The sequence below is a fragment of the Mustela nigripes genome, chromosome 4, assembly GCF_022355385.1.
Source record: "Mustela nigripes isolate SB6536 chromosome 4, MUSNIG.SB6536, whole genome shotgun sequence".
Lineage (NCBI taxonomy): Eukaryota > Metazoa > Chordata > Mammalia > Carnivora > Mustelidae > Mustela > Mustela nigripes.
This window is the reverse complement of record NC_081560.1, coordinates 154,970,107-154,986,149: the sequence shown is the minus strand read 5'-3', so window position 1 is coordinate 154,986,149 and position 16,043 is coordinate 154,970,107. Positions and strand designations below refer to the sequence as shown.

General features: G+C 37.8%; 1 protein-coding gene across 6 annotated transcripts in view; it reads left to right on the top strand.

Moving 5' to 3' along the window:
• Positions 1–16,043, top strand: part of CSGALNACT2 (chondroitin sulfate N-acetylgalactosaminyltransferase 2) — a 44,205-nt gene that overhangs the window by 18,770 nt on the left and 9,392 nt on the right. For 4 of the 6 annotated variants that reach the window (XM_059398056.1, XM_059398054.1, XM_059398050.1 and 1 more), the window contains 4 exons: positions 361–577; positions 2,367–2,468; positions 5,827–6,005; positions 7,552–7,646. In XM_059398056.1, the coding sequence (XP_059254039.1) occupies positions 426–577; positions 2,367–2,468; positions 5,827–6,005; positions 7,552–7,646 (528 nt within the window). In that variant the 5' untranslated portion in view covers positions 361–425. Of the gene's footprint in view, positions 1–360; positions 578–2,366; positions 2,469–4,207; positions 4,348–5,826; positions 6,006–7,551; positions 7,647–10,998; positions 11,737–16,043 lie in introns of those variants that run through there. The other 2 variants (XM_059398053.1, XM_059398055.1) reach the window with 2 other exon arrangements.

The window sequence follows — 16,043 nt, the reverse complement described above, 5'->3', positions numbered from 1 at the left end:
CAATAGAAGTTTGACTCTCAGATCTAGAATTTAGTATTGGTAGAAGTAATTTATTTTCATCATATGATTACTGTGTTGATAGGCTATACTACTAAAAAAGTCATATGTAAAAAGGAATAATTGTGATTTGGAACATATTTTTGAATTGACTAATAATAGAGGAGTGAACATTTTTTGTAACCTCTCCTTTTAAATAAATACTTGTTTTCAACTGTACAATAGGGACAATTATTTTCACAAAATGATTAAAAACACTACATGTCTGGTTTTGTACTTTTGATCTCTGAGTAAAATCAATATTCACATTGAATTTATAAACTTTGACATGGAGACATCTTTGTCCCTAACTCTTTCCTTTAGGTTATTATCGCACCGAGAGAGATAAGGGCACACAGTATGAACTCTTTTTTAAGAAAGCAGACCTTATGGAATATAGACATGTGACCCTCTTCCGCCCTTTTGGACCTCTCATGAAAGTGAAGAGCGAGATGATTGACATTACTAGATCAATTATTAATATCATTGTGCCACTTGCTGAAAGAACTGAAGCATTTGCACAGTTTATGCAGAACTTCAGGTAACTCGCAGGGCTTAATGATTTGGCTAAGCACTTCTAAAAAATCACATTTCATGCCGATTTGCTTAATTTATCTTCACTGAGTGTGATTACTTAGAATTCCAGGGTAATTTTATAGGCTTTGGGGAATCTTAGTTTTTGATACTCTTTTTTTAAAAGCATGTATAATATATTGTGTTATTGGCGATTTGAATTTTTTTTTAAGATTTTATTTATTTCTTAGAGAGAGTGAGCACAGGGAGACAGAGTGGCAGGCAGTGGCAGAGGGAGAAGCAGGCTCCCTGCTGAGCAAGGAGCCAGATGTGGGACTCAATCCCAGGACGCTGGGATTATGACCTGAGCCAAAGGCAGCTGTTTAACCAACTGCTTAACCAACTGAGCCACCTAGGTGTCCCTGGCAATTTGAATTTTGAAGTAAATTGAGAGTGACAACGATTAGAAACTATATTTGACGACCTTTATAATTGTGTGTGAATTCATTTTAGGACGAGTTGAATTTTTAAAAATAGCTTTATTGAGGCACAATTTACATACAATAAAACCCACATATTTTAAGGATACAGGTTGCATGTCTTTTGACAAACCTTTATGCTCATAATTGCTTTCCCAATGAACATACAGGACAGGTCATTGCTTTTTCTCCAGAAAATTCCCTAAGAACAATTGGAATTTTAACATTGAAATAATTTTAGAAATACATTTAACTAAAAATGAGAGTTATTCCATCTTGAGAAGCAGAGACTATAATAATTTTTAAAATAATTTTTTCCTTTTTTTGTCATTAAATTTGGATATTTTAAAATGCTGAAGTGTTAAAATGTTAACAAGTATATATCAAGGTAGCCATGTGAGGAAAGTTTTGCCTTTTTGTTTGACAATTGCCATGTTTTTAATATTTTAATATGCTAGTTTTAATGCTTTATAATCCCAATCTTTATTCTCGTATTGAAATCATTGGATTTAAAAATTAATGTTTGGGACGCCTGGGTGGCTCAGTGGGTTAAGCCTCTGCCCTCAGCTCAGGTCATGATCTCAGGGTCCTGGGATCGAGCCCCACATCAGGCTCTCTGCTCAGCAGGGAGCCTGCTTCCTCCTCTCTCTCTGCCTGCCTCTCTGACTACTTGTAATCTCTGTCTGTCAAATAAATAAATAAAATCTTTTAAAAAAGTTTTAAAATAAATAAATACATAAATAAAAGTGAATGCTGCTCTGTAGCAGAATATCTAGAAATCATGCTTCCAAATGAGTTTTGCCTATTTGAAATTGGTCACCTGAGATCTGATTTTCTAAAGCATTTTTAACTGCTTTTCTTGGAATTGCTTTCAGATGCTACATTATTTTTACAGTAAGTAATCTCAGCCATGGCAGATATTTATTCCTTGATGAAAGGTATAATTTCTGGAATTAGCCAGTCTGAGGACAAAATAACTCTTGACTAACAACTTGAATATTTAGTTATTTGGTTTTTAGACTTCTTTCCTTGAGTAACTTGTAATTTGCTTCTGAAGGCAATACCAAAGCAAAAGTTTCAAAAATATTTTGGAATATGGCAACTTCTGTGGACCTTCAAGGACTGTATTCATGTGGTTATATTGTTATGCATTTGCTTATATTATGTCGTTAATAATTCAGCAATATTTCCACTTTTATATTTACTTAAAGCTTCATGCAGTGTCATTCTAAATGAGTAATGCCTTACTTGTTTTGTTAAAACTTCATGTGACTGCTTTCTGAATGAGTAGTGCCTTATATATTTTTTTGAATGAACTTTACTTTTCAATTCTATTAGGGATGTGTGTATTCATCAGGACAAGAGAATTCATCTCACAGTGGTGTATTTTGGTAAAGAAGGATTATCTAAAGTCAAGTCTATCCTAGAATCTGTCACAAGGTTGGTGAGCCATGTCCAAATTGAAGTCTTGATACATAACATTAGAAGAATGAGAATTTCAGATATTTAATGAGTTGATTTTTTTTATAAACATATAATGTATTATTAGCCCCAGGAGTACAGGTCTGTGAATCGCCAGATTTACACACTTCACACCATAATGAGGTGATTTTTAATAGCTGCTCTTTAAAAGTTGGCTGAGCAAATGAGTGGTGGTGCTAGTAAGTTCCTCATTTCACCCCTAAGTTCACTCATGCAGCTCTAAATGATTTGTCTTCCCTGACCTCTTGGCAGCCAGCCTGGCATGATCTGAGCCCTCTCACTCTGTGGCCCAGCCACCTTCTATTTATTTGCCTCCATTTATTACTTCTTCATTCCCTTCTGTTGGACTCTTCCCCTTTTTCTAAATCTAATCCCTTCACTTTGATGTCATCTCCTAAGCTTTTCTCTCACTTGTCACCTTTCTTTCCTTCCATTTTCCCAAGTTCCTTCTTCTTGCCCTGCAAATAATGCTTAGGTCTCTCCTGTCGTTAAGCCACCACCACCTGACTCTGTAGTACCAGTAGCTGCTGGTAGGTTTCTGTTCTTTCATAGCTAAACCTCACCAAACAGTAGTTCTCTAATCAGACAACTCACATAGTACCTGGCACATAGTAGGTACTCAGAGGTTTGAATGAATGAATTACTAATTCCTTAATACTCCGACATTAATTCTATAGCTTTTCAGCCTTTTCATCTCTAAGTTATAGGCCCAAAGTTTTGACCTAACTGCCAAATTCAGCCTTTTTTCTGTCATCCTCTTTGGTCGCTTTTTTACATTTGATGCCTAACCAGTATTTCTTTCTTAACATATTCCTCTGATGTTTGTAAAATGAATATATTTTGTAAATGTAAATACGTTACAGTGTAAAATTTTAGGTTGATTGCCTTTTCAGACCAAGCCAACTCTGTATCCTTTACCTGCTTCTTTACCTTTCTGCTAGTTGTGGCCATTCCCTAAGAGTCCAGATTTGGCCGGCCATTCTTCTCGAATTGTTCAACTAACATTCCTTGAGTCCCACCAACTATGTTCCAGGTACACCGCTCGGGAGTCTAACTGGGGTGGTTGGAATAGATGAGCACAGAAGAGAGTGTTATAGTTCCTACCCCAAAGGGACTCTCACAGTACATGTATTAAAAAAAACAAATACTGTCTTTTCTTCTCCCTTCACACTAGCTGCTTCTCTTGGTGACCCTCTTTCAGTTCAGACTAAGACCATTATCATGATCCCCTGGGCTTCATGTCTGAGAGCTAGCATCTTTCATTCTTTACCTCTAGTCAGTTCTTACTTACTGCCCAGGACCGTTTCCTTGTCCTTTCCCTGCTACTGCCACCACCCTAACTCTTGTTCCCCCTCCTTCATTTCTTTCCTTCTCTTCCCTCTTCACCATTTCCAGGTCACCCACTAAATGCCAGGCACTTACATTGGTACCACTGAAGCTATCACTGCATTACTTAAGACTCCTCTGTGGAACATGATAGAAACGCATCTTGAACTTGCTTAAGGAAACTGAGAGTGTTAATGGAAGAATCTTGGATAGTCCCCAAACTGAAGGGATTATTACAGCCAAATTTGGGGAGAAAAACCAAAACAGCTTTGATATTTTAGGGACTGGAACCAGAGACTTGAGCACCATGAAAATTCTCTTGTCTTCTTGTCTGTTTTTCTCTGCCTGTTGACTTCATTCTCCTATTGCAGATTGGCTTCTTCCACATGTGAGGTATATGGCTGTTGGCGGCTTTGGGCTCACATCTTCTCAGCTTTGCCATCAGAGAGGAAAGAGCTTTCTCCCAGATCCAGTTGAGAAAAGCCCAGGGAAGGAGTTTTGCCCACTCTTAAGTCAGTCACTATGGCCAGGTGGGATTTGGGTATTATGATTGGCCCAGCTTGAGTTTGGTCCCTGCCTCTAGGAAATTACTGTGGTTTGGGTGTTCTATGATTAGTTCCTCCACTAGGTGGTGGGAGTGTGACGTGGTAATCAGCAGTTTTCCCAAAAGAAGGGAGAGATTGATATCCATGAGAAGGGTAATGTGGGCATTCGGAGCATATGGAGTCCTCTCTGGAAACTATTTGAGCCTTTGCTTCCATCTCTCCATTCCCATTCTATACATTTATAAAGAGTAATCTTCCTAAAATGCCCCTTTTTGATCTGGCCATATCCTAGCGTAGTAGTTCTCCACCTTTAATATCCGAGTCCCCTGGTGTGACTTAACCCAGAGAGACACAGATGCTCAGCATCACCCCTAGTATTTGATGCTTGGGTGGGGCCCAAGAATTTGCATTTCTATTGCTTTCCCGGGGGAGGCTGATGCTGTGGGTGTTGGGACTTCACTGTGAGAACTGCCCTGGAGAAAAACTCCTTGCCTCAAGGACACTGACCAACTTCTTTAACTTCTCACAGAAGCTACTCCTCAGTCTGTCCCCTTTTCTGGTCTTCTCTCATTGTTCCCAATTTAGGATCCCTTCGTTCTCATCCAATTTGTCTAATCTCTGTTCTCTAAAATGCTTTCTACTTTCTTACCTTTTTGCCTTTGAGAATAATTAATTGGAATAACCTTTAAACTCACTACCAAATTCAGGAATTTAATCAAGGCATAACTTTAATTCTGCTTCTAACCTCTCTAGTCTCTAACTACTCTCAGACAAAAGCAAACTTTTTTCTCAGAACTGCTGTTCATTCATTCATTCAGCAAATATTTATTGAACTCTACTCTTTGAGGAGGCACACTATATCCACAATAATGAACAAAACAAAATCCCTGCTCTCATGGAGTTTATGTTCCAGTGGGTGGGGGGAGACACTCAAACAAACATGTCTGGTGTTGCTGAGGAAAGCAAAACTGGGCAGAGGGATAAAGATTAAAGAGAGGGAGGTCGGGACAACTTCACAAATGGAATGAGGGGAATCCCTCCGATAAGAGGACATGTGAGCAAAGATCCAAAAAACACAAGAGCACTCTTTGAATGTACCATTCATATGGAATGCATTGTTTATTACCAAACATTATGGCCATTTTTCCATGTGTATATTCCTTATCTCCCCAATAAGTTTTTAAGATCCTGAGGAGCAGTGATCCCTCAACACTTTTTAAGCTCACACCACAAACATGTTGCCTCAGATACGGCCATTTAGTGAATATCTGTCCCTGATGTTGATCATACATGTGAAGCTGATAATTTCCTTTCCCTATATGACTGTAGAACCAAAATTGAAAAATACTTGAAGTATAAGACATATTTTGTACGTCTTGTTGAAAGAAGAGAGTTGTTAAATTTTAAGTGGGACTTACCCTTTGTTATATATGCTTTTCTCCTAGTGAGTCTAATTTTCACAATTACACTTTGGTCTCCTTGAATGAAGAATTTAATCGTGGACGAGGACTAAATGTGGGTGCCCGAGCTTGGGACAAGGGAGAGGTCTTGATGTTTTTCTGTGATGTTGATATATATTTCTCAGCTGAATTCCTTAACAGCTGCCGGTTAAATGCTGAGCCAGGTGCGTAAAATCTTGGTAGATGAGTTGAGTGTAGAAATTGAGAACAGTGTCAGCATGTCTCATATTTTGGATCAAGTTAATTATGTTTTCTTAAAGTTATATTAGGCATACTTTAACTGGAATATCAAGTAGAAAAGTTAAAATTTGCCCCTCTGAAGTTCATACTCCTGTGCTCTTGTGGCCAAATCCATTGCCAAAATTTGAATCCAAATAAACAAAAGCAAAGAAAATGTCTTAAAATTGACAAGGAGGAAGCAGCACTTATCAGAAAAAGAGCCAAGCAGACAAGATGGAGATGTGTGAAAGAAGTACTCTACCTCAGGCAGGTGGTACCAACAGAGACACACACACATGAAGAAGCCTAGATATAGATGGTGCTTGGCATCCATACTACGTATGGGGATCATTTACTATACTTTGCTTTATGTTATAGGTATTTTTTGAAAATGTATGAGCAAATGATATTTTTATAAATCAAATTTTATTTTAAATGTGAAAAGAAAATTTTCTGTGCCAAAAAAACTCCTAGTAAATGCTTTTTGTGTAGAACTATTCATATCCTGCAAATTATTAGCCTATTAATTATTTTCATTAGGGATCTTTATCAGGAACTCTTTGAGCACCTAGTGAATAAATGAGGGTTGGGTTTACTTTTTTTGCACCAGACAATATGAAGTTCACAATGTGAAAGTGGAAGGAAACATATTTGCTCAATGTAAAAGAAATATTTTAATGTCTAGAAATAGATTTTCCTTGGGAATTGAACTTCCATTCCCTAAGTGAATTTTAACAAAGGTGAGATGAGCATCTGGTAGGGATTTTGTAATAGAAAGGCTGCCACATTACCACAAGTACTTGACGGTTCCTGAGCACTTTATATTATCATGTCTAACTGAGGCCCATCTTAGCAAGGGCTTCTCTGTTGAGGGCTCCTTAGTCTTCACAGGTCCCTTCACTGCTATCAGTTTGAATGCTAATGACAAGATTTTCTGCAGAGGCTATTAGATCAGGTATTTTTAACTTTTCCAAATCTTACCAAAATCTGTCTGCAATTCTGTATTTTAATTATTGTATACAAATCTGTTGATTTTATAGTATTCTTTGGATTTACTGTTCCTGTGATTCATTTTGAAGGATGGATTTAACACATTTCTAAGTTCTTGGTGATTGTCAGACGTTAACCTACATCTATCACTGCTAATCAGATGAAATGATGAGTAGTAAATAGCTCACCTATTGAATAACTGACCAAAAACTTGTGTATCTCTCCAAAGTCAGATGGAGTAAATGTGTGTTACACCCTTTAGTCTGTTTTTTTAGTCTCTTTTAGGTTATAAATTTTGTAGCTACTGATACATTATAAAATCATCATGTTCATCAAATCAGCATGATGTTTAGTAGCCTGAAAATTTACAAAATACAATATTGATAAAGTCACCATATATGACTAAAGAAATAGCAGTATTAAATATTGATAACACGGTATTGATCAGTCTTTCATTTTATGACTTTGTTATGTGATGTAACTGTGTATTTTAATTTATAGGTAAGAAGGTGTTTTACCCTGTGGTTTTCAGTCTTTACAACCCTGCCATTGTTTATGCCAGTCAGGATGTACCACCACCTGTGGAGCAGCAGCTGGTAAGACTCATTGTTAGTTATGAAAGGCCACAACGATCCTTGCTAGATTCCTTTATGTTTGTTTCACAAGTAGAAAAGAAAGTTTCGATAAAAAACTGTAGTTTTTTTTTTTTAAGATTTTATTTATTTATTTATAGGAGACTGAGTACAAGCCAGGGGAGCAACAGAGGGAGAGGGAGAAACAGGCTCTCCCTCTGAGCAGGGAGCCTGATTCAGGGCTCAATCCCAGGACCCCAGGGTCATGGCCTGGGCCAAAGACAGACATTTAACTGACTGAGCCACCCAGGAGCCCCCCAAAACTCTAGCTATTATAAACACTTTTCATAGTATCTTTTACCACCCCCCATAAGGTGATTTTCCACTTCCTGTTTTAGAATCAAGTATCATTCTAGAGAGGGAAAGAAAATTAGGCCACAGAGAAAACTTAATGTTCTAGAATATGTAGATTTTACAGTCACATCTGCCAATGTATTCTCAGTAATACTGAAAATAAGTTTTAATTTTAAAAACCTTATTTACTAGAAATTAAAACTACAAAATAAACTAAAAAGGAATGATATTCTGTGGTTAATTACTAAAGAAGTCATGGAGTGGGAATGCCCATAACAGAACTTACAGTTATTGATAAAGCTATATAAGTTTTTTTTTACTTTAAGTAAACATACTATGTTGGAATAATTTAAATTATTCCAGAAAAGTTGGAAAGATAGTATAGAGCATTCCTGTATTCCACCCCGTTTTCCCTCAGAATAATATCTTATGGAACGATTTGTCAAAATGAGAAATTAACATTGCTAAGTTACTACTAACTACACTGTAGATTAGGATTTCACCAATTTTTCTACTAATGTCCTTTTTGTGTTGCAGGTTCCAATCAAGAATACTATATTGCACTTAGTTTAATCTTTTATTGTTAATATTAAATAAAAATGGAAATAAATGAGCTAAGAAGTCAATTTAAGATATTAAAAAAATGAGTAACTCTGAGAAAAGAAATAAAGATAAGGCAGAAATTAATGAGCCAAAAATAATAGTTTGACTAATATATAGTAGCTTATTCTTTATGTGCAAAAAAAAAATTTCTTAACCAAAGTGGGCAGATTTGGGGTAAAAAGGAAAATATGACAACTGAGAGGAATCAATTTTTTATGTGGTAAATTTTTTTATGTGGTAAAATTCTAAATAAAAGATTTGAGAACTTATAAACTATTAACACAAGCAAATTTTGTGTTAGCATTTTATATATAAAAGAGATGGAAGCTCTGAAAAGACTAAGAACCACTTAAAAATTAGAACAGTTATCAAAAAAATTACCCTGCATATGAATAGGTACAATGTTTTATTGGTGAGTTTTTCCAAACTTTTGAAGAACAGGTAAAGTAATACCATATGACCTACTTAATAAGTTTTATGAATCCAACATTATCTTCAGACTCCAGTCCTGCCTTTAGCAGAGGGGCTGGATATAATAAGCAATATATCTAATAGCTACAGTTGATGCTATAGCAATATAGCTATTAGCTACAGTTGATGTGTCTGTATACACACACCCTCTGCCTTATGTGTAGGCCAGTATTACTTGGGAATATAGAAACAAATGGGATCAAAATGACAAACCAAGCACCCACATGCCTTATCTGAAACCCTAAATCCTTTGTAAAAGCGAATTACTAAAAAGAAAAAAGTATATTAGCTTTGGAAAATGAGAGAAGTGCCCTTGGTAGAAAATTTTGAGAAATTGATATAAAGTGGCAATAGTTGGCATAGGATTGATAGAAGAAAGAAGAATCTGGAATATGTTCAGGAGAACACAAGATGGGGCTGCTCTGTATCCTCTCATCCTCTGAGCTCATGGAAGACAGAGCATGATGGAGTACATATTCTCTGGGCATGTGCTACGCAGCAGGCATCACAGGGATTGGACTATAGGCTGCGGCAGTGTATGTGGTCCCTGGAGCAAGAGAGGTAGGGTAAGGTTTTGGTAATATTGAGTAGTAGGATGGATAGGGAGCGCCAGGCTCTGAAAATGAGCTGCTGTTGGCACATTGTCCCCAAGACTACATTCAGCCCCTCTTCCACTATTACTAGAGATAGGCCCCTGTGATCTTAGCTGACAGCCAAGGGTTTTTGAACAATGATATTTTTTTTTCTTTAAGTATGCTCATTGTCCAGCGTGGAGCCCAACATAGGGCTTGAACTTAAGACCCCGAGGTCAAGACCTGAGCTGAGATCAAGAGTTGGTTGCTTAACTGACGAGCCACCCAGGTGCCCCTGAACAATGATTTTTGAAACAAAAAACAGTAGCAGTGAACTGAGAGTAGCCAAACCAACATTATGAAAGGGAGGCACCAAATTTTAATAAACAGAAAAGATATCACATGAGAATATGAATAGAGAATGAAAACAATTTAAGGTAAATAAGTCTTCAGGGAAAGAAAACATTAAATTAGTAAGACTAGGTTTGTTGCTAAAAAGGTCAACTTGGAAATTGTGAAAATCTAAAACTCAGTAAATGGGCTTAATATTGGAACGGTTACAGTTGAAACAAGCCTGTAACTAGAAGACAAGTTACCTGGGCACATAAAGACCAAGAAATAATGTAGAGAAAAATTGAGACATGAGGAATCACTCAAGAAGCTCCCAAAATTGTTAGAAGGAGCTCCAGAAGGGAGAGAAAAGCGAGAACAGACAGTGGATGAAATAGAAGAAAACTTCGAAGAGCTAAGGAAAGACAAGTCTGGCATTTGAGAACTTGTCTGCAAAGGAGTAAGAATCGGATTGGCATTTGCCTTCTTTTTGATGATAATTGGTGCTAGAAGACAATAAAACAATATCTTGAATGTTGTGAGAGAAATAACTTTAATTCTGTAATTTATATTTCACCTATTTGAGGGCAAAATAGATATTGTTGAATATTCAAGGACTCAAGGTTTACTTCTTACAGACCTCTTCAGCAGAATGAGAAATGAACCCGTTTGAAAGAAGACCCGAGAATAAAACAGTAGTCACCAGCACTAAAACCCCAGTAAAACTTGTTTAATGAAACACATAATAAAAAAAAAAAAAGAGGATAAGGGTATATCAAAGGGATACAGCAGGAGCCTGAATAAACTCCCAATGGCAAAGTTAGAACAATTTGAGCAACAAAATAAATAACATAGTACTGGATTGCAACCCCAAGCATAAAATAACTATCCATGAGTACATACTGATATAAATAAATTAGCAAGTGAATAAATAATAATAATAATAAATCAATGGAGAGACTGATTAGATAGGAGTATATAAGGGAGAAGAGCTAAATCTTTGCTACAGAATTCTGAATAACTTATGTAGATACTTTCTTTTCCAGTAGGTGGAGCTAGGTGACTTACTTCTAAAGAATTGAGTATGGAAAGAGAACTATTCAGTGGAGAAACCTGGCAGATACCACCTTAAGCCAAGTAATGAAGGTTAACATCACCAGTGTTATTATGCACCCCAGATTTGATGAATCAAGAAGGGCATTTCACTTCTGTGGCCTTCCTTCCAGAAACCTAATCATGAGAAACACTTCATTCAAACCCACATTGAAGAGTATTCCACAAAATACCTCAGCAATACTTTAAAGTGTCAAGATCAAGGGTGCTTAGCTGGCTCAGTTGGAAGAGCATGCGACTGTTGAACTCAGGGTTGTGAGTTTGAGCCTCAGAGTGGGTGTGGGTATTACTAAAAAAAAAAAAAAAAAAAAAAAAAAAAAAAAAAAGTAATTTTTTAAAAAGTGTCAGGATCATCAAAAAACAAGGAAGACTGAGAAATTATGAGTTTCCAGACCAAGGAGGCATAACAAATGAATGCAGTGTGGTGCCTTGGACTGGATCCTGGAACAGAAAAAAGGACATTAAAGGAAAACTTGTAGAATCCAAATAAAGTCTAAAATGTAGTTAATAGTTGGGTGCCTGGGTGGCTCAGTCATTTAAGCGTCTGCCTTCAGCTCAGGTCATGATCCCAGAGTCCTAGGTTCAAGTCCTGCAACCAGCTCCTTGCTCAGCAAGAGTCTGCTTCTCCCTCTGCTTCTTCCTCATGCGTTCTCACTCTCTCTCTCTCTCTCTCAAATAAATAAGTAAAATCTTTAAAAATAAATAAAATGTAGTTAATAGTAATGTACTAGTGTTGGTTTCTTGTTTTTATAATGTACCACAACAACAATGTAAGATAATAACATTTAGGTGAAGTTAAAACTAGGTGGGAAGTATACAGGAACTCTGTTTACTACTTTGCAGCTTTTCTGTAAATCTAAAATTACTCCAAAATAAAAATCTTATTTATAAAAAAAAAATTGCTTGATAAACACAGTGTTAAATGGAGTCAATATGTGAGGGTGAAGAGGAATGTAAAAGCATGCTAATATTCTTGTCTGGTTTGGGAGGATGTGGGAGAAGAATGATTTGAATGTGGGTTCATTCTAGATGTTCCACACAAAAAAATAAGTTTAAATACTTCCACTTCAAGTTGTAGTTTCACTTTGTAACCTTTGCAAGTTACCCTTTCTAAACTTCAATCTCCTCACTTCAAATAAGACAAAAGCTTGCTCTCCATAATGTGTAATATTTTCTCCTTGATATTAAAAGTAAACAGGAAATACACCATTAGAAAAAAAAGGCTAAAAGACAGTTGGTAGTATTTCATAATAAACATATTTAACCAGCCTTACTAAGAATAAATAAAAAACAGCAGGGCAATACTTTTTTGCTGCTGTAAAATCAGTTTTTAAAACAGCCATGCAAACGAGGCGGTGGGGTAGGAGTTCTTCCATCCATGCTGGTGGTGTAGGAATGCAGACAAGCTTTCTGGATCAGGAGTTTTCAAATAGGTTCATCCCTCTGATTCCGTAATCTCCACTCCCAGGAGTCTACCCTGAGAAAACAGAACCGTAGAGCAGCAATACATATGATAATATCAACAACATTGGAAGCAGCAAAACTGTAAAAATAATGAATTATAGTACATAGGATGGTGAATAGGTAGCAAGAGGAAAATGTTCATGAAATGTAGATTATACAGTCATGTAAATGTAGAGGGAAATATAAAGTCTAAAAAAGGGAAATTATGTGTATTTTTTATATTTTAATACTAATACTATTTTTTTAGCTATCCTTTTCTTTGGGTAAGCTATTGTTCTGTTTTTCATACATGTTAACTCATTTAATCCTTCTTACACCTCTGAGGTATATGCTATTATTACCCCTGTTTTACAGATGAGGACACAACCATCTGGTGGTTGAGTGCCTGCCTAGTTGCACGGCTGGCATGGCTGGGGCCAGGGGCCCGGGCAGTGTATCTCCACTCTTATCCACTGCACAGATTTGCCTGTGTTACCATAATTCATCCAATAGGGTTCATTCTAGGCCAGCCACTATTTACTGCTGGAATCCCCAGCACCTAGAACCATATAGACATGGTTATTATTCATAAGAATCTTTATTCTGGTAGGAAGAGACAGAAGATGAAGTCAATTAATAAATACCATGCAGATCATTAAAACGGGCTGAGTTGTGAAAAATTATTAGGTGTTTCTGTGGTGTGTTTAGTCAGAAAGACCTTTTTGAGATGAGGCTGTTGGAGAGGCCATCCAAATAACAGGAAAGAACCTGCTACCTATTAACTGGGGGAAAGACAGTCCCAAGCAAAAGGAACAGCTTAACTAGGTTTCCTAAGGTGTCTAGGGCACAAAGCTGGGCCAGTCATGTTGAGCTATAAGGAATTTAAGCTCAGTATGATAGAAAACCTGGGGAGGGTTTTGATTCTGTAAAGAATGGATGGGGTGTGGCTGGCTGTAGCTACAAATAGCCAGTTAGGCTTTTACAGTGTGCCAAGGAGGTGACCGTGGCTTGGGTAAGGATGGTAATCGCAGAGAAAGTTTGAAGTATGATTTGTCTGACAGAACTTGCTGGAGAATTAGATGTGAGGAATGAAAGACAGGAATGGCAGAAGGAGAGATTAGGGATTCAACCTGAGCGTGGTAGGTGTATATGTTGTTTATTATTAGACCTCCAAGGGAGGTCAAGTTGCCACATGGATTTGTGAACCTGGCAGCCTGTGAGGGCCTGGGGGCTGGAGATGTAGATTATCTGTGGACACCTGCATCCCCCAACTTGCTTAGGAGAGGGAGAGAGAAAAATGAAATAAAACATTAACAATTCGGGATTACAGACAGTGGAAATGTGTTCTTTAAAAATGGAACAAAACTGTGGGGCACCTGGGTGGCTCAGTTGTTGGGCATCTGCCTTTGGCTCAGGTCACTGTCCCAGGGTCCTTGGATCAAGCCCACATCGGGCTCCCTGCTTGGCAGGAAACCTGCTTCTCCCTCTTCCACTCCCCCTGCTGTGTTCTCTCTCTCACTGTGTTTCTGTCAAATAGATAAATAAATCTTTAAAAAAAAAAAATCAAAACCAATGACTCCTTTCCCCAAGTGTGAGAATATAATATGGGGATTTTTTTTAAGAAACTAAGTTATAAAGGAAGACTTAATATTTGTAAAATTATAATTGTCATGGGGTAGAAATGTCAGAGTGAGTGTTTTATTTTATTTGCATGGAGTGGGGAGTGTTTTGTTTTAATACTTTGCACCAGGATTATGTTTTGACTAAGAAGATAAGAATATTGGAACCTGGTTTTGCCACAGAAATTATAATTTCATTTGACAAATGTTCATTGAAAGCCTACTATGTGCCTTGCCTTGTTTTAGGTGCTCCACATATAACAGTGATCAAAATCAACAAAAATCAACAAAAAGTCCTGCCCTCTAGGAGCTTTACAGTCTAGAAGGGGAAGAAGCCCTCCCCTGACCAAAAAAAAAATTTTTTTTAAAGAAAATACATACCTCACTTATTAGTTCCAACTTAAGCTGAGTCCTCAGTGCTGCCTGGTTCTTCTATTTTTTTCAGCCAATTCTCCCATTACTTTTTCAGACTCTTCCCACTCCTCTCAAGATTTGCCTCCTCTGCAGACCCATATACTCCCTTCATTCCCGCTATCTGCAGTATTTTCATGTGCTACCTTGTAGATCACTCACATTCATTATGCTCAGAACCCAGGTTTGCACCATTCAGCTCTGGGCCCTTTCCTCAGTGCTCCCACTATTGGGGGATGGCACTACCACATACCCATTATCCAGGACAGCAGGCTGCTGTCAGCCTTGGTTGATCCGTCCCTCTCACCCCAACTCCTGCCCATTCAGTCACTTCTGACTTCTATCAGTTCTTTGTCCTCAGTCTTTTTTTTTTTTTTTACACCCACATGCAATTTTTTCTTTCTGAACATATCATGGTAATTTTTTCTCTCTGAACATATTATCAGCTTCCCATTCCCAGATTATAACTATTGCCTCTTAACCATCCTCTCAGCATCCCTTCTTTTCCCCTCTTCTATCTCTTCTCTATACTCTAGCTAGAGTGATCTTTCCAAAATGTCACCTGATCATATTACTCCTCCTGTCCTGATTCTTCAGAGAATTTCCATTGCTATTAGGATAAAGCCAAAATATGTGACCAGGTATCCTGTTCTCTCTGATGTGGCCCTGTGGGTCCCTTAAACCATGGGTCATCAGTCTACGGTCTGTTGGCCAAAACAGCCTACTGCCTAGTTTTCTGTGGCTCATGAATGAAGAAGAGTGGTTGACAAATATTTTCAAGAATACAAATTTCAGCGACCATAAGTAAAGTTTATTGGAACACAGCATGCACACTTGATTACTTAATGTCTGTGACAACTTTCACACTACAGTGGCTAACATAAATAGTTGTGACAGACTTTATGTTCTGCAGAGCCTAAAATATTTACTGCCTGCTCTTTTGTAGAAGTTTGCTGAGCTCTGGCCTACATTTGTGGGCACCTGTACTTCTGTCTCCAACGTGGTCCCACCATCCTTCATCCACATGCTCTCTCCAACCTCCCAAGTCTTTGCACAACCTGTTCTTTTGTCTAGACCTTTCTCCAGCACGTCCCTCAGTTGACTAACTCTGGCTTATTTCTCAGATCCTAGTTCCAACTTCATTTCTTAGAGGAAACTGTCTTAGAACCTTGCACTTTGGGTGAGGTAACTCTCCTTTCTGTCACCCTTCTCATGTCTGCATCCTCATGTCTCTCCTTACCAAGCTCCAACTTTATAGTCAGCAGCCTCCTTGCCATACTCACCTTCATCCCTCACCCTGTCCAGTGTTTTCTCTTAGAACCCCAGCCTGGTTAAGGGCAACTCTTACATAGGCGCTTGAGCAGTGGAATAGGGAGGGTAAGAAACACACCTATAGTAAAGTCCCACTATAGGGCCACTGCCTTAAAAAGATGACCACAGGTCTCGGTTCCACAGCTGCCCTGACATTTGTACCTGACCGTGATCTACCCACTGTCCATCCTGCA